Source organism: Leptonychotes weddellii, chromosome 5 (genome assembly GCF_054177405.1).
Source record: "Leptonychotes weddellii isolate Sample4059 chromosome 5, ASM5417740v2, whole genome shotgun sequence".
In the NCBI taxonomy this organism is placed as follows: Eukaryota; Metazoa; Chordata; class Mammalia; order Carnivora; family Phocidae; genus Leptonychotes; species Leptonychotes weddellii.
In genome coordinates, this window is record NC_138373.1 from 66,562,866 (window position 1) to 66,587,496 (window position 24,631).

Genomic DNA, 24,631 nt, shown 5'->3' on the forward strand with positions numbered 1-24,631 from the left:
GTCTACACCACCATCTAATCATTCCCGCCCCCCTCCTCCCTTCTTGACTAAGATCCAGACAGCAGGCAGGGATGCATGCAAATCCACTCAGGAGTCGGAAACTGGATGCCGGGCACGGGTCATTGCTCCACTCTAGGTTTGGGTCGCATGTTGACTGCGGGTCCTTCCATCCCCTTGAGCCACTTCGGCTGTACTCTGTTTAGGAGAGGGGCTTGAGTGGTAGGAAAACCACAGCTTGGAGGACATCTATTCTTGGAATGGCGTTTCTGGGTGAAGCAGGATTTTATTAGCCATGTTTCAGAATAATACAAAAAGCAAGGCAAGGCTTTATTTACACATGCTCTTGACGCTCTTGACATTGAGCTGACAGCAGACACCATAGGCTGACAGAACTTCCAGCATTTGTGGTGAGCAAAGGCCAGTCTGAGACTGGGGGCTCCCTGGAAGCGGAAGGAACATGGGAGGAACCAGGGAATGACATTCAAGAAAGGGTCCAGAAGCCCTGGAGAACTTTACGATTCCATTTATATATGTTATGTCCACAACAGGCAAATCCACAGAGGGATGGGGGGGTAGTTTAGGGACGTTGGGGTAAGGATTAAAGGGTGCTGGATTTCGGGGCACCTGGGTGGCTCAGTTGGTTAAGCATCTGCCTTTGGCTCAGGTCATGATCCCAGGGTCCTGGGATCGAGCCCCACATCGGGCTCCCTGCTCAGCGGGAAGCCTGCTTCTCCCTCTGCCCCTCACCCTGCTTGTGCACTCTCTCTCTCAAATAAACGAATAAAATCTTTAAAAAAAAAAAAAAAGGTGCCGGATTTCTTTTTGGGGTAAGAACAATTTCTAAAATTGAGTATGCTGATGGTTGCTGAGCTCTGAACTCTTAAAAGCCATTGAACTGCATCATAGGGTCAGCTGTGAATGACACGGTATGTGCACTGTATCTCAATAAAGTTGTCAGGAAAACAGGCAGCAGCCCCGAGAGAAGGGGAACACAGCGAGCAATACTGAGGACATGTGGCCTCAAAGGCCAGCAGAACTAGAATTCAAGGCTTGTGGGGAACACAATCCAAATGGAAAGTATGCTTCTGGGCGCCAGGGCTACACTGGCTGGGGCCATGCTGCTGGCGCGTCGAGCCTGGCCCCAGCCAGGAAGAGTCCACCATGGTGTTCCACACTCTGGACATTGAGTAAGTGCTTCCTGGAAGCTGGGTCACAGAAAGCTTGGTGGGCATCTGGCCCCGGGGACGCCCACTGCCAGCCAACTGGAGGGGAGACGGAGCCTGAGAGGCTGGTGGCCGGGAGGGCGCAGCTCCCTTTCTTGCTGTCCCCGCCTGGGAGGGCTGAGGGCACAGACCACCCCAGACCGGGCGGCTTATACACACACTGCTCACAGCTCCAGCGGCCGGCAAGTCCAAGACTAGGGAGCTGGCGGACTGGGTGTGTGCTGGGAGCTTGCGGCCCGGCTCACAGATGACCATCTCGCCGCACCTCACGAGGCAGGGGGTGCACGGAGCTCTCTGGGGCTGCTTCCTCACGACCTGATCACCTGTACCTCCGCTACTGCCACACTGAGGATGAGGTGTCAAGTATTTGCGGGGGGGAGACACAGACACCCCGTGTGCGGCTCTGTCTCCCCGGTCCTTCGCTGCTGTGGGGCTGTGTCCGGGCCTTCGACCCGTTGCCCCTGCGGCTGCTCGGGGAAATCGCACGACTGAAAGGACTCACAGCCAGGCACTCGACCTGTAGCAACACGTGACTCAACAGAACTACCGGGCGTTCTTACCAGAGTGGACAAATCTTTTCTTTTATTGACCATCTCCCTTCTGTGCACATGACGCATGTGTGTGTCACACACACAACCACACACACACACAAAACCTGTGACGGTTTCCCATTACCTGCCTGAGTCCTCACCCCTTCACTGGAGCTCGGCGCCAGCTGAGGGCTCGAGTCCAGGCAATGAGCTCACCCGAGTCCAGGGGCAGACGGCATCCCAGTGCGCTCGCCGGGACCCCGGACAGCCAGAAGCCTTCAGTTCCTCCCAAGAAGGCACTTCAGGCACAATGTCTTCGGGCCCTGAACCTAAGCATCTCTCCTCGAATACTGTCTTTGAACCTCAGACTTTTAGGTACAGAGTGGCCCGTTTTCCCCTCCCCCCCAGAGAGGCCTGCTGGGCCCTGCGTGCCTCCCACTTCCGCCCTGCGCCCCTCTGCCTACCCTGCCGGGCGCCCTCCGTATCTCACACTCAGGCTTGGGCCCCCAGCTCCAGGGCCTCCTGAGCTCGGCGGGGTGCTGCTGCCCAGGGGCCTGGCCATGCGGCCCCAGAAGACTCCTCTGCGGTGGCTCTCCCACTGACTGAGGGCCAAAATGGGAGCTCAGGACTCCAGGCTTTTCTCCCTGCTGAATGCTCTTAAGGTTCTCATCACACATTTCTATCCTGTCTCTTTCCAAAGACGGTCTGAGGTGGCTTTCGGGTATGTTTGGTCCTCAGGCCCCTCCTCTGCAGGGCAGCAGCTCACCCTATCAAAGGAATGCCAGGGCACCGGGCTGATGTCCCAACCCCCCAGCCTGGCCCACAAGCCCTTCTGCAGCCTGGGCTCTGGTTGCCCCCTCACCCCACACGCTGCCCCCGCCCCGGGGACTGCTGCCCTCTCCAACCACGGTCTCTGGGCCCAGCTGCTCCTTCTGTGTACTTTCACAGCCCTGGGCAGACCTCTACTAAGCCTGTCCATCGCACAGGACCATCCTGTTTGCTAATCTGTTGCTCCCACCAGATGTTAAGCCCCTTGGTGGCCAGGGTCCCTGTGCAATTTTCTTTGCATCTCAGATGCTTGGCACATGAGAGGGGCAAAATAAATGCTGGATGACCAAATGACTGCATGATGGAGGCTCAAGGACGTTCTGTCGCTGGCTCCTAGGGATGGGCTGCGGATTCTTGCTGAGACAGAACATGACCACAGGGTCAGAGAAAGAAAATTCAGGGTGATGTGCAGGGCTCAAGAGGTCTACATTTAGAGGCAAACCCTTCACACAGGAACATATGCATATATACAGACACGTGTACGCTCGTGTACGCACACCTTCCTTCCCTAACACCCTGGGGCCAGGGAGGCCCTAGGGCTCCTCCGGCTCCACACCGTCCCAGCCGGAGTTCTTCTGAAGCTCTTGGAAGAAGAGCCATCTCTGGAGGCTTCTCAGGCTCTCTAGGTCCTCAGGAGAGAGCTGCTTGGCCGATGTCCCCAGGTCCTGCTCTTCTTCCTCTTCCTCCATTTCCATAAGTCCTTCAGGGGGCTGCGGGGAGCTCCTGGAGATATAGCCCTGGTCGGACTGCACGGACTGCCGCTGCTCCCCCTCGTAGGGCGTGCAGAGGTCTTTGAGGGCCACTGCTGCTCTGTCCCAGCCCTCCTGGGCCCGGCAGCTCAGACTCTGCTGGAAGAGTGAGAACATCAAGCCTTTGAGCTGCTCCCTTACGTCTTCCGGGACATAGCTGGGGGATGCCATAGGGGTGCTGCAGAGAGGCGGGGCCTCTGAGTCCACGGGGAGGCAGAGGACACTGTTCCGCCGCGGGCCGAAGCCCTCCAACAGCGGGCAGGCCTCGTCTCTCCCCACCACGGCCAGCCGGCCCGCTGTGCTGCTCTCAATGGCCGGAGGGACGGGTTCCACGGCCTGAGCCGAAGGGACCTCGTCCACTGGGAGCACTGCGGTTTGGAGGGCCTGGGCCGCCAGCTCTCCTTGGGGCTGGAGTTGAGGTTCCAGCCTTGAGAGTCCTCTTCCTTCCTCACCGACAAGCAGATCTCCCACCAGGCAGCCCTCAGAGATGGGTTCGTGCACCAGGGGTTTCTGCTTGATGATCCCTCTTCCTGGCGGCAGCAGGGGCTCTTCAAACACCTCTTCGTCCAGGGACAGGAGGTCCTGGTCATCCGCTGAGCAAAGGTTCTCGCGCTCAAACCAGTCTGGGCACTGGACTTGCCACTCCCGGAACCTCTCCACAGCCTCCTTGAGCTGCCAGCCGCTCGGGTTCTGCAGGTAGTTCTCACCTGTGAGCTCCCCAACGCGGTGCATCCGGCCAGGTTCAAACATCTCCAGGTCCTGGATCCGGAAGTAAACTTCCTCAAACCTGTCCATGAGTGGGTACCTGGAAGTGATGTTGAAGAGGTCGGGGATATCACTCTCACTGCTGATGTCACGGAAGTAGCAGACGATGTAGGTGCCGAAGCAGGCTGGCTTCTTGAAGTCTGGTAGGATCATGTTCATGGCTGCGGTGAAAAGGTCGCCCGCGGGCTTCCAGCGGTCACACCGGAGCTGGACAGCCGGCTCCTCCCAGCCGAGGATGGCCTGCCACTTGGCCCGGGTGCCTCGGGAGCACAGGACGATGATCTTGGAGTTGGTCTCCACCATCTCCTGCTTCTGGCGGCCCACCCAGGTCATGACCCCCACCTCTGAGATGACCTGCTCCTCCAGCAGGTCGAGGGCCACTTCGGTGCCACAGACAGTGAGCAGGAACTGGGCGAACTTCAGCACCACGTCCACGTAGAGAGGATGGTCGGCAGAGTAGACAATCCAGACCTTCCTGGGCTTCAGCGGTGGAGGGGTCAGGCTGGTCTCAGGCAGGACATCTGAGGGAAACAAGGAAAGCCAGGCCCCCAGGTTTGGGTGTGCGCCTGGGCTGATCCTCAGACAGCCCAGGGGGCGTCTGGACCAGGCAGACACCGGTTCCCTAGTCTAAGTAATGCAGCCGAGGCCTTGGAATAAGCCAGATGTTGCTCTTTCACCCGTTCTGGCTGCCTGAAAAGAATCACCATGTGGTGCCTTCTGGGAGAGTGCATTTCTTTCTCAAGATTCCTATCTGGCCTTGAGCCTGTACTTTAATTATTGTAATTAAAAAGCAAAAAAGGCACAAAGGCCTCCCTACGGAATACAAATATCTGTTATAGGTAGGACCTCTTTTCATCAAAGATGGTACCCTTCCCTTCCTTTCCTTGTCCAAGTGATTTCAAAAATGGTAACCCAGCCTTGCCATTTGTGGTCCCCTCTGTGTAGGGGTCCTGGAAGGTGGGTCCTCCAAGCTGAGGTCTCCTGAAGGAAGTCAGGAGTTAAACTGCAGAAGGCAACCCACCCGTGTCTCAAGAGAACCTTCCATCACGCCTTTGACAGCAACACTCACCGAACCCAGCCCACCCACACCAGGAAATACTGACCTGTGTATTTGGTGTCATTGCCATATTTTTCACGATGAGACCCTGAAAGAAAAAAAGGAAAACACTGGAGCAGCTCTTTTGGAAGAGAAATAGGGACCAATTCCCAGGGGCATCTGAAGGAGTGCCGTCCCACCCCTGACCCAGGACAGACGGTCAGGGAGGGCAGTCGGAAGAAGCAGTTGCCAGATGCTTCAGGACCTTCACAGGACACCAGGCTGTGAGGAGCCGCTCAGTGTGACTCTGAGATCTGCCATCAACAGCTGTGAGATCTGGGAAAGTTACTAAGGTCTCCGAAACTCAGTTTCTTCCTCTGTAAAAGGGGTCTGGGCAGCAGGGATTAAATGAGATTGTATCTGTGAAGTGTCTGGTAAATTGTACGTAGTCAGCTGGGGTCACGAATATTCTGCAGCACTGACCAAGCCAGGACCCCCAGCATGGTGACCCCATGTCCCTCGTTCTAGCAATGGTTCCTTTCCTCCCCCCAGTCTGGCCACTCCTGAGGAAATGCCCCACGGCAGGGAAAGCTCTTCCCCAGACGCGTCCTTGCAAGAGGCTTACAACACATCTCCAGAAGCAGCCCCCACCAGGCCCGTTTACAACATTTCCTCCTGTTATTTCTGAGGTGAGAAAGGGAAACAACATTCTTAAGCAACTGGTCCCCCAGAGATATAAAGAAGGGAACTGTGGTGCAGGAGTCAGCTCCTTGGTGACATGGCAGGACGCACGGAACCCATGCGTGGCCAAGGAAGACTTTTTTTTTTTAAAGATTTTATTTATTTATTTGAGAGAGAGAGAATGAGAGAGAGAGCATGAGAGGGGGGAGGGTCAGAGGGAGAAGCAGACTCCCTGCTGAGCAGGGAGCCTGATGCGGGACTCGATCCAGGGACTCCAGGATCATGACCTGAGCCGAAGGCAGACGTTTATCCGACTAAGCCACCCAGGTGCCCCAAGGAAGACTTTTTGAACCAGAATTTCAATTCCCACCTCTTGGGCCTTTTCCCAGAACTACCAAATACAGTCGAACAAGTGTCCTTTCCTTCACCCCATGGTGTGGGGCACACTTCAATAGAAGGTCAGAAATGCAATAACAGAAATGAAGCAAAAAGCCTCCCTGGCATCTATGGAGAGCTTTACAGTTTATAAAGCACTCACGGGGGCGCCTGGGTGGCTCAGTCGGTTAAGTGTCTGACTCTTGGTTTCGGCTCAGGTCATGAGATGGAGCCCCATGTGGGGCTTGGCGCTCAGCGGGGAGTCCGCTTGAGATTCTTTCTCTTTCTCTTCCCTTTCCTTCTGTGCCGCCCCCCCACCCCTCCCAATCAATCTTTAAAGCACTCACGGAGATGTTAACTTATCTGACCCTGAAACAATCCTGTGGAGAAGTGCCCTCACGGTGGGTCTTCCAGGGCCTGCTGTGGTGGTCTCCCCATCACACAAGAATTAATAATGATTAATACTTAATCCTGATGAGCCTTTTAAGTGTGGAAACAGCTCTCAGACCACTGAAGAAAGGGCGTGGGGCCGCAGAGGGGCAGGGGAAGGCTGAGCCCCTCACCTGGAGGCCCATGTGCTCTCCTGCTCAGAACCTGGCCAGAGAGGGCTACAGGGAGAGGAGCTGCTATCTCCCAGCACCCGCTGGCTAGTGCCTTCCATGGCTAGCCCATTCAATCCGCACCACAACCTTGGGAGGGAGGGGTCATTATCCCAGTTCACAGAAGACAAAACCAAATCTAGGGTTTGTTCAGCAAGCTGCCTACGCCTGCAAAGCAGGGAGGCGGAGCTGGGAGCTGCATCCGTGTGTTCTGGGCCCATCCAGAGCCTTCTCTATCACATCGTGCTGTCCCTTGCTGTTCTCCCCGACAGATGTACGCGTCTGGGGGCTGCAGGATGGGCTCATTCAGGTTCTCCCACCTGTCTGGCTGATGTCTGAGGCAGGGAAACCCTACCTTAGCTCCTTCCAACCAGTTTGTTTTATTAATTTTGGTAGCAATAAACATAATTGTGGCTAACATATGTTGAGCAAATATGCACCAGGCTCAAGGCTAAGAAGTCATATACGTTTTCATGTAATCTTTATATTCATTTTATGATATGGGTATCTTTATAATTTCCTTTTTATAAAAGAGGAACCCGAGGCTCAGAGAATGAAGTAATGTGCCCAGGGAGTAAGCAGTGGAGCTGGGGGTCCGAGCCCAGTTCAGCCTTCCCGCAGGCTGAGTTCCTGACGAGGGAGCCTGCCGTGGCCAAAGAGAGACGATGTCAGTACTTCACCTGGGATGGGGGGCCTGGGACTGGAGGGTGCCCTCTGAGTGCAGCCTTGCAGAGACTGGAGTGGGAAGAGGAAGGCATGGGAAGAAAGAGAGGAACAGAGGGGCAAACCCCATGACGCCCCTTACCGGGTAGCCTCCAGGTCATGCAGACGATCAGCAGGATGACAGAACCCACCAGCAGGATGGAGATGCCCGTGATGAACCCGTACACCCACAGGGGTATGTAGTCTGTGGGAAGTGGAACAGCATGAGTGATGTGGCGGAGGAGGCCCACTCTGCCAGCCCCGAGCTCCTCCAGCCCCGCTGCCCAGCCCCTGGGCTGTCGTCTCTGGCCTGTGCCATGACATGCTGGTGACCTCCACCCCCGGGCTGGCCTCCCAGTTCAGCCTTGTCTGCCTGGCTCCAGGCGAGGCTCAGTCAGGGACTTCTCATGTGGCTCCTGAGGAAGGGCCCCTAGGAACTCCTGCAGCACGACAGGAAGGACTGCTGGCCTTACCTGCAACCGAGACTGCAATGAGAACAAAGGGAAAATAGTATTCATTATTAGCAGTAATCACAAAACCCAACGCTGACACCCATGGGGGCCTGCTGGTGACGTCGGCCCTACCCTGAGCGCTCCAGACACCCGCTCAACTTAATGACGTCTACAGGAGACACCCGAGCTGCCGGCCTGCTAAGAGATGCCCCAACTCCCACCTGGGAGGCCAGATCCTCCTCCAGGCCCATGTAAAGGCTGTGGCTCAGGCTGCGGCGGCTTCTTTGTGGGTGGTGGGCCGCGGAGCGGGGAGTGGGCAGGGACGGGCAGCTCTGCCGCTTCCCTGGTGTGTGATCTTGGACAAATTACTGAGCATCTCTGTGCCTCTATTTCCTCATCTACAAACTGCGGGAGGGACACTCTACTTCATGGCACCAGGAGTCACAATCCGTGGGGATTAAAAGCGGACATGGTAAAGCACTTCGTGGTCCATACTGAAACTCTCGGACAAGGACGATCCCCAGTTCTTCAGTCACAGAAGTTCAGGATCAGAAAGGTTATGTATTTTGCCCATGGCTACACAGCTAATGAAAGGCAGTCAGGAGTCCAACCCAGGAGTGTCTCTACGGCCCCACATTGCAGGCCTGAATAACTCCAAGTAAAATTAAAGCCCGCCCCCACCCTCAGCACCAGGTCAGGGCTCAGCTCAAGGTGCTGGCCTTCCTTCACTCTCATCCCCGAAAACACCCCAGAGCAGCCATACGCCCCCTACCTGGAGCCTCTGGAATTTCTGGACAGGGGAGGCTTATGGAGTGTCTGAGACAGTCGTTGAGACAGCTACTGAAGAAGGGCTGGATCTGGGGGCACAGAGAAAGCGGGGGACAGCGGGCCGCTGAGACACTGGGTGGGGAGGCTCGGGCCCTCCGCGAGTGCGCTCTTGCCAGCAGAGGCTCCCGGAGGGAGCAGAGCCTGGCCGGCAACTCCGGGACGCCCACGGGCCTGCCAGGCAGCTCGCCCAGCGGCTCCCGGGCGCCAAGAAGCCCTGCCAGGGGAGGCTGGGAGTACGGGGCTGGGGAAGGCAGAGAGAAGGCCTCCCCAGGCAGGGAGCCCCAGGGGGTCAGGGTGCCAGGTCCTCGGAGAGAGCACGAGTCCTTGAGCTGCCGGCCTCCCCTACCTGGCCCCTCTAGGCGGAGGGCCCGTCTGTGCACGTGCTCCCACACCTGGCGGTGCCACCCGCACCCACCTGCACTCGGTGGCGGCAGCACCAGTTCTGGTCTGACAGGGTGAGCGTGACGTTGGCCCGCCGGTGGACGTCCTCAAGTGCGGGCTGCAGGGAGGTGGGAGGGGGGTCAGGCTGGACGGGCACGAGCTTGCCGCCGCGCTAAGGCGGCTGCCGGGAACACGGCCATTGCTGTCCAGCACGCCCGAGGAAGGCTTTCCGGGTTTCCGGAAAAGTTCCCTATGGCAACTGGCTCATTGTTGATTCAGGAGCACATCTAGTGACTGGTTTTTCTCTCTTTGCTTCGGCTGCTGGGGATCGTGGGGACACATCTGTGTTCACAGCCAATGGCATGACACACATTTTCCGTAGTAACCCCACCCTGGCTTTATCTTGTTTCCTCATCTTTATTTCCCCTTTGTCTTAATACCACATTTTAAAACTCTTCAGGTCCTTTTTGGAACAGGTGGGATAAAAAAAACAAAGCAAAGAGAACCAGGGGTACTGTGTGGAAGGAGGATCTGAGAGGATGGGGGAGGTGAGCAGGGCAGAGATCAACTACACAATGGAGCCAAAGGAAAGATCCACCACAGACGCGACTACACCGACCACATATCATAAGGAAAGACAAAGAGCCGAGCAGCACAGAACTGGGATCAACCAAGCACAGTACTGGGTGGCTTGAAGCCTGGCGAGAGGGCGTACAGCTACACGAGAGGGCTCGGGACAGTGACGGCCTTACCTCGGGCACCATGAGGACATGATGGAAGCAGCTCTGGTTCTCCGTGTGTGGAAAACTGGTCAGCAGGATCTGGTAAGGGGTAGACTCGTTCCACAGGGTGAAGCTCACCCGCAGCTGCTGGGCTTCCAGGGTCTCTGCCATGATGTTGGGGTCCCACAGGCTGCCTGCCCAGGGCACAGACACGGGTTGGGAGCAAGGGGAGGGTGTGCACGCATGCATGTGTGTGCACCCGAGTAAAGCTCCCCCAGCAAGGCCGCTGGCTGTGGTTACCTGAGCTCACACACGGCGTGGTCATCCTCATCCTGGGGTCCTCGCAGCCTGCCAACCCAGAAAAAGGGGAAACCACTAAGCCTCTGTCTTAGAAAGTTTGCTCTTCCAGACTCCTGACACCAGGGACAACCACCTCTTTCCTTTTGGGGAGTCTGTTCAAAGATGGCCCCGTCAAAGCAAGTTCCACGAGTGAACTGCTACCAAGGGCCAGAGGTCCCACAGAACTGAGGGTTGACCTGCTTGTGTCCTCCCTCGTCTCTCACAGAACCTTCCAGACTCAACTCCCAAGCTTGCTGAGAGTCTCGGCCTACCCTAGTTCCTCCCCCCACCCTCTCGCCCGCCCCCAGCCTTCTCTGCAGGTTGCCTCTGACTCGTGACAGGGGCAGAAGTACTTTGTTCCTTCACAGCAGTGTTTCTCGAACTTTCCTGTGCATCACCCTGGGTAGTTTCTGGACGCAGTCGGTCTGGGGAGGGTCCATGAAAACCTGCATTTCTAACAAGCTCCCAGGTAATTCAAGGATGCCACTGGCTTAGGGACTGCCCTGAGGACCACTGCTCCATAGACATCTTCCTGACTTCCCTTCCCCAATGGCCTTGCCTGTAACATTTTCACTTTTAAGAAGATATGTGACAGGTGTGAACCGCTGTGACAGGGACTGAGTTAGTCTACTGTAGGAACAAGGGAAGGGCCTGGGGAGACTGTTCACTCATTTGACAAGCACTTATGAACATCCGACCTGTTTCAGGCACTGGTTTAGGCAACTAGAGATATAGTGGTGAATAAGGGAGAGTCCCTGCCCTCTGGAGAGCACATTCCAGTAGAAGAGACCAAAGAAAACAAACAGTATAATGTAACGTCACAAAAATATCATGATAATGTGTAAGAGAGTGATGGGTAATGTGAAGAAAAATAAAAGCAGGGTAAGCAGATTGTGTGTGTGTGCATCTGTGTGTGTGTGTGTGTGTGAAGGCTGTCATCACCCTTAACAAGCATTCTTCTGAACTGCCTACTACAGGCAAGGCAATGGGAGGCTCAGGAGCTTGCATGGATGGGTGTAAGCCCCAGACCCTGTCCTCAAGGGGGCTGGGGCTCCAGACATAGTCGGCTTTGAACAATGAGAAATGTAGGTTGTGGCTGAGATGCTGGGAGGACAGAGAACTAGAAGGTGCACAGACATCAAACGACATTTTAGAAGATAAGCCCAGAGGTCTTTCCTAGGCAGGACGGACCCGAGGGGGAAGAGGAGATGGTGTCGCACATGGGATGGTGGCAGATAAATGCAGGTAGGATATGTGGTAAAAAGTGAAGAACCAGGCAGGGCAGGTGGGGAATGAAAAAAGACATTTGGTGCAGAGCAAGGTGATGAGGGCTGGGATGAGGCTCGAAGCGGGGGTTAAAACTCTCATGGAGCGGCTTGTCTTCCCGACGTTTCCTGGGCAGGAGGTCCCCAGTCGTGGCATCTGTTCATTCTGTAGGTACCACGTGCTGACAATGGCAGCCATGGATGGCCCAGCTGAGCGAGAGGCTGATGTCTGAGCCACCTGCTGGTTTCTTCTCGAACAGGAAGAGCCGAGTGGTGAAAGGAATGGCTTGGGAGGGCGCTCTTACCAGGCACGGGGAAGTTCTTGGACTGGTGATTTGGGTCCCCGTCAGGGATGGGTTTGGGCAGGTGGTGAACGGTCACCTCATACTCCTGGCCGGGTTCTACCACAAAGTGGCTGAAGGTAAAATGCCACTGAAGAGAGGGAGGAAGGGGAGGATGGACAGGTCACACACTCCTCTCACCCAGCGGTGTGTGCCAGAGAACTCCACCCCCACCCACCCCCGAAAGGTCCGAGAAACAGGGGAGGAAAACCACCACAGCAAGATCCAAAATCAGAGGGAGGTGGGTCTCTGCTCTTGGTTTCCTCTGGTCTTCGCTCTGCCTAAAAAACCTAGATCTGGCGTCATCAGTAGACAGTAGTGTCATATGCCAGAGAATCTGGGGAAAGCCGAAACAGTCCTCCTCCCTGGTGGGCGCTCTCAGACTCCAGAATGAGGGGGTGAGGGAGCCGGCCGGGGGGCTGCGGGCTAGTGAGCGAGCTAGCGCACAAGAGGCTGCTAAAAACCGTTTGTTAAGTGACTCTTCCTCCTTAAATGGGAAAGTCGGGATCTCTTGAGAATGTTCTGGAGCACAAAAGTGCAGAGGGAGGGCTACAGATCCCCACCCAGCGTGCGCCTGCAGTCACCTCTGTTGCAGAGATTCCAGAAAGTGTGAGGATATTTTCTGGATGGTGCAGATGACACATACTGATTCCAACTTCCATTCTAATTAGTGTGGGGGTGGATGAGGGTGTGCGGTCCTTTGCTTCTAAGTTGATCTAGGCACCTGGGCCTCACCATCCAGCCAGCAGTCAAGTTTGGGGGTCCTCATTAAATACAGGGGAAGGGAACTGTCTTGGCTGCTTGCGTTTGCGGGAGATCTGCAAACAGGCACTTTTGCAGATTTCAACTGGCAAGTGTTCAGACTGGAGCTTGCCCCAGAATCACCTGGTAGGCTGGTTCAACACCGACTGCTGGGCCCCAGCCTCAGCATTTCTGATTCTGGAAGTCAGGGGTGGGGCCCTAACTTCTGCATTTCGAACCGGTTCGCAGGGCATGCCCATGCTGCCGGCCCTGGGACCACACTCTGTGAACCAATGCTTTAAACACACTAAACGAGAATCAACCTTTTACCATCGGGCAGCGAGCAGCAAAATAAATGGAAACTGCTGCAGAACTCCCCCGCTTGTGCCCCAGCCACTGCAGTTCCCGGGTCTGGGCAAAGCTGCTCCTTCCTGGAGGCAGGCCCCACATTAGCCGCGGTCACACAGGAAGAGAACAGGAGTGGGGCTGTGCAAGGCCTTCCACTCAAATTTCTTTACGCTGAACAACTAGGGAAAGTTGGGAGCAAAAGCAGGGGTGGGCACGTCTGGGAAGTCTTCAAAAACACTTTCTGCTCCTCGCTATCAGTAGAGAACGCAATGCGCTCTGGAGCCGGCTGCTTACCCGCCTGCGATGATGCTGCAGTTTGGACAGAAACTCAAACTTGACGCACAAGCGTTCGTTGGTGCTCAGCTGCAGGACAGATAACTCTGCACCCTCCAGGAAGAGGATGCTGGCTGCAGGTCAGAGGGAGAAGAGATGAACAGAGGCAGGTCAACAAAGACAAACCGCTGGGCGTGGAACTTTCCTGTCTGTTATGCTTACTCACTCTTAAAAGAAAATCTGTTCACTGTACCTAACCCTCCACTTCCTGCTCCCTGCAGCTCACTCTTGGGCCTGGTGGAGCCGACGGCCTTGCAGAGGTTACTTCCCAGCTGGGCAAGGACAAGTGAAACTTTACACTGGGCCAGAGGCAAAGGCTGTGCAGATTTGTGGCCAGGATGTTGACAACATGGCCTGGGTGTCAAACCTGGCCGTCCCCATCCTTGGATAGGCTCAGGTAGGCACCAGGGGCTGGAGACTTATAAGGAGGACGACCTCCCCTGGGCCCTGGTCACAAATGTGGGGCTGGTTCTTGTTAACCCCAATCTTCCTGATTCTGTCATACAACTCTCTATCCCTGAAGAGGTTTTGGCGGGGGGAGTGTTGTCTTAAAAAATGCTAGCCCCTAGGGACACTTGGCTGGCTCAGTAGGTGGAGCACGTGACTCTTGATCTTGGGGTCATGAGTCTGAGCCCCACGTTAGGTGTGGAGATTACTTAAAAAAAAAAAAAATGCCTGCCCCTAAATTAAGGGAAAAAGCACACTGGCCAATGTGTTACCATTTTCCAATAAATATTTGGTACCACAGTCAGAGAATGAACCACTTGACTTTCTTCTCTGGGGTGATAAGGATTTTAGGCTGAAGGAGGGATGGTGGGTTGAGAAGACACCATCATGGGTTAATATCTAAAACACTAAAAAAGTATTCATTTACTGCATGAAATGATGGAGGCTTTCAGCATGAAATCTGGGCCCTCGTGTCTGAGGACGGGACCAGGAGCCCCATTCTGAGTCTGGTGGGAGAGCCGGTGGTCTGTTGTGTGGACTCACTGGGAGGAGGGTAGAACCTCCCAGGCCCCGCCCCCCCCCACGCCCACTCACCGTCTGTCTGCAGGGTCCACCCAATGCGAGCTATAGGCAGTAGGTCTCCATGCTGGGTCTGGGCAAAGTCCAGGTGGACCTGGACATCTTTGGGGGATGAAGGGGTCAGATTTCGAGGGTGGATCCAGCTGTCATCCAGGCAGGTACCTGGAGCCAGAAAATGCAGGAATCAGAGACCCCCCACGCTCTGTAAGAACCTGAAGAAGCTGCAGAAGAATGAGGCATGCAAGCAAGATGCCCCAGCAGGGGCTCCAGAGAGCTCGATCGTACACACACAGGGGCCTGTGACCCTTGGCTGGCTCTGCCACCCTGCCCCTTTCTTCTCCAGCTTGTCTGAGTCCCTGCAAATCTCTGAAGTCTAAAGGGCATTTTAGGACAGGAGACAAAGCATGAAACTTGGTTTTGTGATAAAGCAGTGAAATGGGGCACAGGAAGGATGGGGTAGTGATAAAAGTTGATTTATATTATATGCCAGGGCTCATCCCTAATTAGCACAGACACTTGAAGTATGTGCCTCCTTCTTGAATTAAAACACAAAACAGGATCAACATCACAGATGTCTCTCACTTTCCAGTGACAAGCTCTGGCAAATCAAATCGTATTGTAGACCCACCAGGGCAGCACCCCAGACAATGTTTTCAAAACCTAAATGACAATTCTGTGTCTCACTTCCTGACTTTCGCATAATGGATATTCTTGATAGGAAACGCAGGTGCACACAGCCTGGATTCTCAAGGATCCCTCCTGCTGAAGGCTGTCACCCCCATCTGGAGCCTAGGTGGAGGGGCAGCGCTCCTGTCAGACAGCGGCACAAGGTTAGCACTTTATTAACAAGGCAACAACAGGATGAACAAAAACAGACCACTTACTATTCTTCACTGCACAGTTTAGCCCCTGCGGAAGAAAGGAAGGAGGTAATTACAGCTGTGAAGGAAGGGTAATTCACAAGCCAGGCTCCCCATGCTTCCCTTGGCTCATTCTCAAGAATAAAATGTACACAGCACCACCCTCACTTTTGGGGGCCGCTCGTGGGGCAGGGAATCATAGTCTCCTCACACTTCACCCAACCTGCCCATCCAAGGAGAAACAGGATGGCAAGTGGGTCCAGTGGATGACAAAATGGAAAGGGCATTTTCTGAGTAACTGTTAACAGCTGGGAACTTCCCCATTTTAAAAGATACTGAGAAGGTTCTCTTTTGGGGCACCCCGCTGAAAAGCCCTCTAAATACCCTGGGGCTTCCCACCTCCGGTCTGGACAACAGCGTGGCCAGAGAAGCGAACAAAACCACAGCTCCTGTGACAGGGTCAGCTATGGAAAATTCACCAACTCCCTACAAGCTCCCATAGGTGCCAGCCCCTGATCTGGCTGACCAGACATATTATTTCACTAATCCTCACACACACTTAGGACTAAGTGTTACCCTCAGCCCCGTTTTATAGATCAGAAAACTGAAGCACAATTGTCACCTTATGCTGCCTCCCACTTTGGTAATATGTGTGAACTCTCTAACCCAGAGGAGCTCTGGAGAGCCAGATTTAGAAGCCCTAATTACAAACAGTAGGAAATGCAATCACTGGCTTCAGTTTGGCCAGCTGACTCTACTTTGGAAGACACATACACACATCCTTGGAGCTGAGTCACCTTACCACCACTTCCCAGCTAAGTGACTTTAGGCCAGATACCAAACATTGCGAGGCCTTGATTTCTTCAACTGTAAAATCAGAATTACCAATACTACCTTCCTAGCATTGGTGGGAATTAAATGATACACATATAAAGAACCTGGGGCAGGGAGTGGGCTGGTAGTGATGGCGGTGTGGAAGGGAGCCCTGCACTTTCTGCTTCTAATATATCTGTATTACAAAAAGTTTCAAACAGCAGAAATGTATTTGTGTATTAATTATACAATTAAATAAAATAATACAGTGCCCCTGGACTGTTAAACGGGCAGCTGTTAAACAGCCCTAAGAAAATCATGATGAGGAGTTTTGTTGGCTGCAGTGCCTGGGGAACTATGTCATTGCCTGCTCAATGACATGATATTTGCCCAGTGTCTGGGGCATAATGGCTGCTCTTAAATTATTGGCTGCCCTTCCTTAGAGCTTGGCATTTAGTAAGCACTCAATAAATGGAAGCTTTTGTTAAAAGGGGTGACCTCCACATACTCAGATTTGGCTTTGATTTTGGAGCAAGGAAGAACTCAGGCTTAGGTATTTCTAGTTACCCAGTTTGGCAAAATGGACCGATCATGTGGAGTAGAAAGTCAGATGTTGAAGCAGACCAGGAATACAATTTTCAGGACAACAGAGGGATTTGGTAAATGCATGTAAATCCGGTGTTGGGGTCAGCACCTGCCTTTCTCTCAAGAGGGAGCAGAGAGACAGGGTTAAAGATGGGAGAAGATGCTTGGCCACCAGGGTTCATTCACAAAGCGGATACAGGACTGTATTCTAAGCATGCCATTTCATCCATACCCTACCTTTTGGGATGCCAGTTCATGAGCCCTTAGGGTCCTGTCCAGCTCCTGGCGCTGAATTCTCACTCACCCAGGGCCATCGAAACCCTGTGCGGCGCTCCTCACGCGTTCAACAAGACCCACCAGCTGCCTCTGCTTACTCTAGGGTCACTCTGTTTCCTGGCCGGTGAGGAGATTAACTTCCATGCACATGCTCATTTCTCCTCCCACCAGAAACTCCTAGGACTGGGGCACAGAGGACAAGAAACTGCTACCTACTAGGGAATATTATGTAAAGATTAAAGAGAATTAGTTATGTAGGTATCTATTGACCTGGAGTGATGCTTAAGATGTGTTGATGAGTGAGAAACATAAGCAAAGAACTTCTTATCGTATGATCCAATTTTCTATGGAAATAAGTGATGAAAAAACCCTCCCCATATATTTATATATGATGAATATAATTGTATGAACATATAAAAATATTTGGACAGATATATAGCAGGTCATTAACACACGGGTTACTGGGGGTAAAGGGATGGAACCAGAAGAGATGGAGAGAGGGAAGATGAGGGGGAAAAGATTTAAACAGAAGAGAAAAATATGCATATCAGTGAAATATCGAATAACACATTCCATTAGAGGTCATGGCATGTTGATCATATACATACATTATCTTCTCCCCCTCCCCAAACCATAGGAAACTTCTAGGAAAGAGAACATTTTTAGAAATTTTCATGGACAAGGGCGCCTGGGTGGCTCAGTTGGTTGGGCGACTGCCTTCGGCTCAGGTCATGATCCTGGAGTCCCGGGATCGAGTCCCGCATCGGGCTCCCTGCTTGGCGGGGAGTCTGCTTCTCCCTCTGATCCTCCCCCTCTCATGCTCTCTGTCTCCCAATCTCTCTCAGATAAATAAATAAAAAATCTAAAAAAAAAAAGAAATTTTCATGGACAAAGAAGAAACATCAATGGACAAAAGATGTGAACAAATTAAAAAAACATTTTTTTTTTAGATTTTATTTATCTATTTGAGTGAGTGAGAGAGAGAGAGAGAGAGAGCATAAGCAGAGGGCACCACAGGCAGAGGGAGAAGCAGGCTCCCCGCTGAGCAAGGAGCTCAATCATGACCTGAGCCGAAGGCAGCCGCTTAACCAACTGAGCCACCCAGGCGCCCCGATAACGAAGTTTTATTTTTATTTTATTTTTTAAAAAGATTTTATTTATTTATTTGACAGAGAGAGAGAGAGCACAAGCAGGGGGAGCTGCAGGCAGAGGGAAAAGCAGACTCCCCGCTGAGCAGGGAGCCCGATGCGGGACTCGATCCCAGGACCGTGGGATCATGACCTGAGCTGAAGGCAGACGCCCAACTGCTGAACCATCCAGGTGCCCAGAGAACAAATTTTTAAAAGCCAAAGTGGAAGGAGGAGTAGGCAAATGGCTCAGGTCAAGTGGGAAAAGAATAAGAAAGAAGCCAACAGAACCTTTTAAAGCATCAGGTCTTATACTTAACTAATGAATCACTGAACACTGCATCAAGGATGTACTATATTATGTACTATATAGTGGCTAACTGAACATAAAAAAAAAAAAAGCATCAGGTCTTAAGGGTATCACGTGTCTGGGGAGGTAGTATAAACAAAGGAGCTGAAGGGGGTGCGGTTCAGTGAAGGTCTACATAGGGAATGTTGGAACCTTCGCCTCTTTCCCTGCTCTGATCTCAGAACGCTGGCAGCCAAGCCCTGGAAAAGACCTCCTGATTCTGACATTTGAGAGTCCACTGATAGGGCACGTTCACCATTAGCTTGACCCCCTATAGTAAAGTCAGTAAGTCCTACCTACACAGAGTATTTAATCAGCTTTTTAGGACCTTATTCTTCTAAAAAATTTTTTATTAAGTTTTTCATTTTAATTTCAGTATAGTTAACATACAGTGTTAAATTAGTTTTAGGTGTACACTATCGTGATTCAACACTCCATACATTACTCAGTGCTCATCATGATTAGGACCTCATTCTTCCTTTCTTTTTTTTTTTTTTTAAGATTTTATTTATTTATTTGACAGAGAGAGACACAGTGAGAGAGGGAACACAAGCAGGGGGAGTGGGAGAGGGAGAAGCAGGCTTCCTGCCTAGCAGGGAGCCCGACATGGGGCTCGATCCCAGAACCTTGGGTTCATGACCTGAGCTGAAGGCAGACGCTTAACAAATAAGTCACGGTGCCCCAGGACCTCATTCTTAAAATATTCTCAGACAGGGGCGCCTGGGTGGCTCAGTTGGTTAAGTGTCTACTTTGGGCTTGGGTCATGATCCCAGCATCCTGGGATCAAGCCCTGCATCTGGCTCCTTGCTCAGCGGGGAGCCTGCTTCTCCCTCTGCCCTGCTGCTCCCCCTGCTTGTGCTCTCTCTTTTTCTCTCTCTCTTAAATAAATAAATAAAATCTTTATAAAAAAATATTCTCAGACAGCCAAAGAGTACCAGATACTTAAGAAGGGTTTCCTGTATGAAACATAGATCAAAACATAAAAATTTAAAAAAATGCTCTTGGAGGAAATAAGACAATGCTGGGAACAGAATAAAATTAAAACAAAACAAACAAAGTTATAATAGTTTCAAAGAGATAAGAGAGGACACTGACAAGGACAGGATATATGGTAAAATGAGCAAGCAGAGAATAAAAATGAACCTTGGAAATAAAATACCCCATAGAAGAGCTAGGCTGTAATTCAGGAAATTTCTCTGAAAGTAGAATGAACAGACACAGAAATAGGAGAGAAAATATATGACTATTTAGAGAATCAGTCAGGAAATCAAGGTATGATTAACTGGATTTCCAGAAGAAGACTATATAGAAAACAGAGGGGAAGAAATTAAAAAGCAAAGAAGAACACTCCAGAACTAAAGGATACATACTTCCAAATTAAAAAGTTTCCCTGAACGGCCTGGAAAAAAGGCCCAGAACAAGGTCCAACATCATGAAACTTCTGGAATACCAGGAATAAGAAGATCTAAATATTTCCAGAAGAGGGAAGGTAGGGTGCCACACACAGAGAGTCAGGAAGGCATTGGCCTCCTCAGCATCTGTACTGTTTGCTAGAAGGCAACAGAACAATGCCTCCATAATTCTGAGGGTAAACTATCTTTAACCAGTGATTTTTATGCCCAGCCAAATTAATAAAAAGTGTGAAGGTATATATGTGTATATATTTCCCTCACATCCTTATCCATTTTCTTAGGAAACTGCAGAAGGATATGTTCCAGCAGAATGAGGGAGGCAGGCTCTGGGAAGACAGACAAAGGATCCAGGACGGATACTGAGCACAACAGTTGTGCCACAGGCCTAGACAGGGATCTGTCCAGGCTGGAGCTGGAGAACGCGGGGTTTCAGGAGGGAGTTCTCTGGGGGGAGAGGGAATGGAATCGATGGAATATCTGATGTTTGGGGAAAACAACATCTGACAAATCTGACAGAAAAAACTGACTAGTTACATGGAAAATTATGGAAGAATTAAAGCAGTTATCATCTCGGAAGGAGAAAAGGAATTACACCAGAAAAGGAATATAATCAAAGTACACCTATTGGCCTCAGCAGTGATTACTTACTTGTTACAAACACGAACGATGGATTTCACTAAAATTGTGATGTGGGAGAAATGTAAAAAATTTAAATTTTTATCTATTATGAGTCAATAGGCAATATCGAACATTGATAAGTCAAGAACAACAATATAAGTACATTTAGAAATGTGGAGGCAAATGCCAGGGGGAAAAAAACCTAAAATATATGTGAGTGATCATCTTTGGGAAACAGTTTTAGGGAGTGGCGAGGGCTGGGACAGGGATCTGTCGGTTTGGGTTTTATTTTTATTTTTTTTTTAAAGATCTTATTTATTTGAGAGAGTGCATGCAGGTGCACACAGTGGGTGGGACAGAGGAAGAGGGACAAGCAGACTCCATGCTAAATGCAGAGCCCGAAGTGCGGCTCGATCTCAGACCCTGAGATCATGACCTGAGCTGAAATCAAGAGTCCGAGGCTTAACCGACTGAGCCACTAGGCGCCTCCTCCCCCATTATCCCATTTTTACTGATGAAAAAACTGAGACACAGAGAGGTCAGTTAAGTGGCCCAAGGTCCCACAGAGCTGACACTCAAACCCATGCAGTTCTGCTCCAGAATTCATGCTCTGAATCACTGCTATACTGTCTAAATGGAAAAAAAAAAAAAAAAAGGACACCTGCAGCAGGTAGGCCAATATTCTCTGTCTGTACTGGTGAAGATTAAAAGGAAGACATTTATTTCACTGTGTCTAACTCTGTGCACTCAACGAACAAGACCAAGTGCCTGGTAAGGAAAGGTGGGCTCTGAAGTCACGTACCGCTTGGATTCTCAGCCCAGCACTCAGTAGCCAATTACCCAGCCTCTCTAGAAGGGGTCAATGGTGTGGCCTGGCAGGTTGTTGTGAGTGTGGAGGGAAGCTGTGCAGGTGAACCCCCTGTATGGTGCCTGGCACAGAGCTACAGGTGAATGTTATGCCCTGGCACCTTCCGAAGCTACAACGCACGTAGTCTGGTGCTTTACCTCCATAGAATCTGCTCTCCCCGTAACGCTGGCAGGTGAGGATCTTTTGTACGGGAGAACACTGGCTCCTCACAGTGGAGTGACTGACCCAGGTCTGCACAGCGGGTGAGCGGGGAAGCCCAGCGCAGAGCCCAGGGCTTCTGACCCGGCATGGCCTCTCCCCTACACAGCCCTGCTGGGTGCTGCTGGCTGCTATCTGATATCACAGTCTCTAGATGGAAGGCCTGTTGGGAGCGGGCAGGGTGCGAGGTATGATGGCCAAGGGACGTGTTAATTGCAGCGAGCCCAGCCCTGACTGCCAGGATGCCTCTACCATGTAAAAGCATCCCAGAACACCTTTTACACAAGGAGAGTGGAATGGTAACCGGAAGGTAAGGGTTAAATCTAACCCTTGTTCTGCCCCAAGTCTAAACCCCAAAGTGCTCAGGAAAGAAAAAAAGAATTTGTAAGACAACATACATCCTGTCCATAAAACGGTGTGTTAACACTCAAACTGACCAAATCCAAGTCATTGTCTTCCCTTGAGGGCTCTCCTCTGGGCTAGCACTCGTGGGTGACGTGTGAGAAAGCCCGGGCCGGGGGAAGGGCCAATGGTTGGGGGTGGGGAGACTGCTCAGGTCAGGGAAATGAAATTACTTATGGCTTCTCCAGTATCGATTTCTGTGGGGAACTCAAGAGTAATCTGGGTTTTGAGGTGTTAAACCCAGGAAGCCAGGAACAGTGCTATGCCTGGTCTCAGGTAATCACTGCATTTCAAGCAGAGCCGACCACTCATTCGTTCATTCACTCACTCACTCATTCCTTTGACTTTCATTCCACAAATACTTATCAAGCTCCCACATCCTGTGCTTGCAGCACTGGGCTAGTAGCAGAACAGAACAGGTCTGCAGAAGGCTCCTGTCTGTCTTGGGAGAGTCACTGAGTGCTCAATCCAACCGGGCTTTGGATAGGCATTTATATATTCTGGAAAGTGGTTCGGACACTTTGCAATGGCTCATCAGCTCTTTCTTGTGGAAGTGAGGAAACCCAGGCGAAGGAGCAGGTAGCCTAAGCTGCTCAAGCTTGCAGTGATTCTAGGTGGTGAAGTCAGGATGCAAATGCAGGTGCTCTGAGGCTAAGTTTGTGGCCTTCCCTCCCCTCATTATATTATGCTGCATCCACTGAAATACCAATGGAGGCAGAGAAATCTGAAGAGTTTGTTTCTTTCTTTTTAAAGGGACTAATCCATGAAGCAGGGAACCTGCCTGTCCATGGAGATGAGCGGGTTGTGAGCCAGGTGTGTAGGTAGAGGCAAGGTGGGGGAAAGAACGTGGGAGATCGCAGACAACTCTGGCCAATAAGTATCCCTCTCCAGCCCTGCCCCTGCTCCTGACTTTCAGGAGTGCTTCCCACTGAGCAATTAAAGTCAAACACTCAGCCTAGCTCTCACACCAGGCTCCCATGGAGTCCCTACCTCCCTTTCTAGCTTCTTCTCTCACTTCCTGCCACACACACCCTCCACTGCAGCCACACACCTTTTCCTGCCCACCCAAGGACCTTGGCCCAGCCCCTTTCCGCCACCTGGACTGCTCCACCACTGGTGTTTTGGAGGCCCCACCACCCCTCAGGGGTGCCTAAATGCCTTATCTGCCATGAAGAACATCCCAGCTGGAAATAATTTTTCTTTTCCTTGGAATTCTGTACACTCTCTGGTTCCACAAAGAGCACTTGCTACAGGCTGTCTTGCACCACAGTTAGCACCGTCAAGCCTTTTCCCCTCCTAGATGATTGAAGTTGCTGGACATTAGGGTCCCAGGGCTGTTTCCTGATAGTTTCAGTTCAGAGCAACAGTAGTGCCTTGTATTTTGCAGGCACTTGGCAAATGGCCATCAAAAAATGAACACCGAATTCTCTGAGTAGAATAGTTCTATACCGAGTTGTGGGATCTGCTAAGCATATATCCCCTGCTTTGCCTAAAGTGGGAGTTACAAGACCATTTCCCAACATCTTTCACATTAAAAAAAAAAAAAAAATCCTGCTAAATAGTCACTCATCCTCTGCCCTCTTTTGGCAAATCCTCCACAAAATTAGATAAGGAGAAATATCTCCTTGGTTGTTTCACATCCTCTGACTCAGTTACTGGGTCAGAAGTGGTGGAGGGGAGAGGGCTGAGGAAACCAGAGAGAAAGTGGAGGAGAGAGGGCAGCTTTGAGCGGAGAAGTTGTGGAGGTGGGCACAGTGTTTTGCTGTTTGTTTTTTTCCCCGTAAGATGGTCCTCCACAAAAGGGCACTACCGAAGGGGTGGGTGTGTCACTTCCTGTGAGCACAGCGGGGGTACTACTTGACAGGCACAAACTGGACCCTAGGGGTGGTTGTGGTGGTGGTGGGCGCTGGAAAGGCGGTGTCTTAATCCTCTGCCCAGTCCTCAGGGCTTCGTCCCTCTGGAGAGGTGTCGCCCGGAGTCGGCCGGCTGCCCTCGGCACAACTGTCCCCGTCTCACCTCTCCGAGCCCTTAGCCCCCACAGGCCATCCGGGCTCGCGCGCAAGGCTCTAGGACCGCGGGGTCCCTCCCGGGGAGTGGGGCCGAGGTCCGACGGGGCCCCAGACTTCCGCACAGTCGCCCCCGATCCGAATGCCGGGGGCTGGCGGGACTCCTTTGAGGGGAAGCTCTCGAGGTCCGGATGGGTCTCCCGGGCCCGCCCCGGCACCACCGGGATTTGCGGGGCGCACGGCGTGGAGGCCGCTCCGGGCCAGTCCTGGCTCCTCCGAAGGGCCCTCCCCACCTCCCTTTCTAACCGACCCTGCCCCGCCTCTCTGGCCGGCCCCGCGCCTCCTTCCTCGAACCGCGGGCCCCCGGGCGGCGCTCCCGCCTCCTGCCCAGGACGCCGGGTCGGGTCTTTTCCCCCGAAAACTCGCTCTGTTCTCCGGCCCACCCCGCAACTCCCACCGCTCCGAGGGTCCTCCCGAGCGTGCCCACTCTTTGTGGCCGAGCCGCGGACCCACTGAGACCCCCCCAGCGCAGACTTCCCGGCCCGGGGCACCTCGCCCGCCCCCGCAGCATCCTCGGGGCGCGTTGGGGTCTCTCTCACCTCCCGGGAGCAGACTGGCGCCGGGTGGTCCAGGAGCCGCGGGGAGGCGCGAGCCGGGGCCAGCCCGCTCAGGAGCAGGGGCAGCAGCAGCCGCCCCAGCGGGGGCCCCGGGTGGACGGGTGGCCCGCGGCGCGGAGTCCCCATGGCCCCGCACTGTCGCGGAGCGCTCGCAGCCCGAGGCTGGGGCACTGCAGGGGACCGGCCCTGGGCTTCCCCTTCCGCCAAGAAGCTCGGAGTTGACTCTTCTTCGCCGG

General features: G+C 52.7%; 1 protein-coding gene across 5 annotated transcripts; it reads right to left on the reverse strand.

Annotated features, from left to right (window-relative positions):
* Positions 1-1,776: 1,776 nt before the first annotated feature.
* IL17RA (interleukin 17 receptor A) lies at positions 1,777-24,631 on the reverse strand. 5 transcript variants are annotated; one of them, XM_081820933.1, is made up of 14 exons: positions 24,378-24,476; positions 15,149-15,173; positions 14,949-15,074; positions 14,280-14,426; positions 13,200-13,312; positions 11,781-11,907; positions 10,172-10,219; positions 9,902-10,065; positions 9,184-9,267; positions 8,713-8,797; positions 7,962-7,973; positions 7,592-7,693; positions 5,199-5,240; positions 1,777-4,616 (listed from the first exon to the last, which is right to left on the reverse strand). In XM_081820933.1, exons 3-14 carry the CDS (start codon positions 14,962-14,964, stop codon positions 3,115-3,117), a joined length of 2,442 nt encoding a protein of 813 aa, XP_081677059.1. In that variant the 5' UTR covers positions 14,965-15,074; positions 15,149-15,173; positions 24,378-24,476; the 3' UTR covers positions 1,777-3,114. The 5 variants fall into 5 exon arrangements, with proteins under 5 accessions (XP_081677059.1, XP_030875421.1, XP_030875422.1 ...); XM_031019561.2 differs by lacking the exon at positions 14,949-15,074 and having other exon boundaries at positions 24,378-24,631; XM_031019562.2 differs by lacking the exons at positions 9,184-9,267; positions 14,949-15,074 and having other exon boundaries at positions 24,378-24,631.